The 986-nt window shown below is 65.7% G+C and overlaps 1 protein-coding gene across 1 annotated transcript in view; it reads right to left on the bottom strand.

Moving 5' to 3' along the window:
* LOC110391731 (3 beta-hydroxysteroid dehydrogenase type 7-like) overlaps positions 1–986 on the bottom strand; it is a 5,592-nt gene that overhangs the window by 3,321 nt on the left and 1,285 nt on the right. Inside the window, exons 2-3 of the mRNA XM_021383682.1 lie at positions 847–982; positions 4–101 (exon numbers count right to left, since the gene is read on the bottom strand). Of these exons, the coding sequence (XP_021239357.1) occupies positions 4–101; positions 847–982 (234 nt within the window). The remainder of the gene's footprint in view (positions 1–3; positions 102–846; positions 983–986) is intronic.

Here is a 986-nt window from a genome sequence, read left to right as displayed (position 1 = left end):
CCGTGGCCCCGTTGGCATCCAGCACCAAGCGCTCGGCCTGCGCCTTGCTCAGGGAGTAGGGCTGCGTGTGCCGCGTGGGGTACGGCGTCTCCTCGTCCCCTCTGTGGGGAGGAGGGGGACCCCAAAATCAGCGGGGCCCCCAAATGCGGGGGGCCCAAATCAAGGGGTGCCCCACAAGTGGGGGTCCCAAACACTGGGGTCCCGGGGTGGGGGTCCCAAACAATGGGGTCCCAGGGTGGGGGTACCAAATCAAAGGGGTCCCCACAAGTGGGGGTCCCAAACATTGGGGTCCTGGGGTGGGGGTCTCAAATAATGGGGTCCTGGGGCGGGGATCCCAAACACTGGGGTCCCCAAACGCAGGGGTCCCCAAACCAGTGGGGTCTCAAACAATGGGGTCTCCAAATGTGGGTGTCCCAAATCAAAGGGGTCCCCACAAGTGGGGGTCCCAAACATTGGGGTCCCGGGGTGGGGGTCCCAAACACTGGGGTCCCCAAATGTGGGGGTCCCAAATCAAAGGGGTCCCCAAATGTGGGGGTCCCCAAATCAAGGGGTTCCCCAAACGTGGGGGTCCCAAGCACTGGGGTCCCCAAATGCGGGGTCCCGAATCAAAGGGGTCCCCACAAGTGGGGGTCCCAAACACTTGGGTCCCGGGGTGGGGGTCCCAAACACTGGGGTCCCCAAATGCGGGGGTCCCAAATGTGGGGGTCCCCAAATGTGGGGGTCCCAAGCACTGGAGTCCCGGGGCGGGGGTCCCAAATCAAGGGGTTCCCCAAAATGTGGGGGTCCTTTGGGGGTTCCCCCCAAGTGGGGGTGTGAAATAATGGGGTCCCCGGGCGGGGGTCTCACCGCAGGAAGGGGTCCCCGCGCTCGTTGGGCCCCACCACCTCCATGGAGGAGGTGAACACCAGGCAGCGCACCCCCGCAGCACGGCAGGCGCGCAGCACCGCCTTGGTGCCTGCAACGGGGACGGGGTCAAACGGGGGGGG

Source organism: Numida meleagris, unplaced genomic scaffold (genome assembly GCF_002078875.1).
Source record: "Numida meleagris isolate 19003 breed g44 Domestic line unplaced genomic scaffold, NumMel1.0 unplaced_Scaffold474, whole genome shotgun sequence".
In the NCBI taxonomy this organism is placed as follows: Eukaryota; Metazoa; Chordata; class Aves; order Galliformes; family Numididae; genus Numida; species Numida meleagris.
The sequence above is the reverse complement of the archived record's forward strand: the minus strand, read 5'-3'. Positions and strand labels throughout refer to the sequence as shown.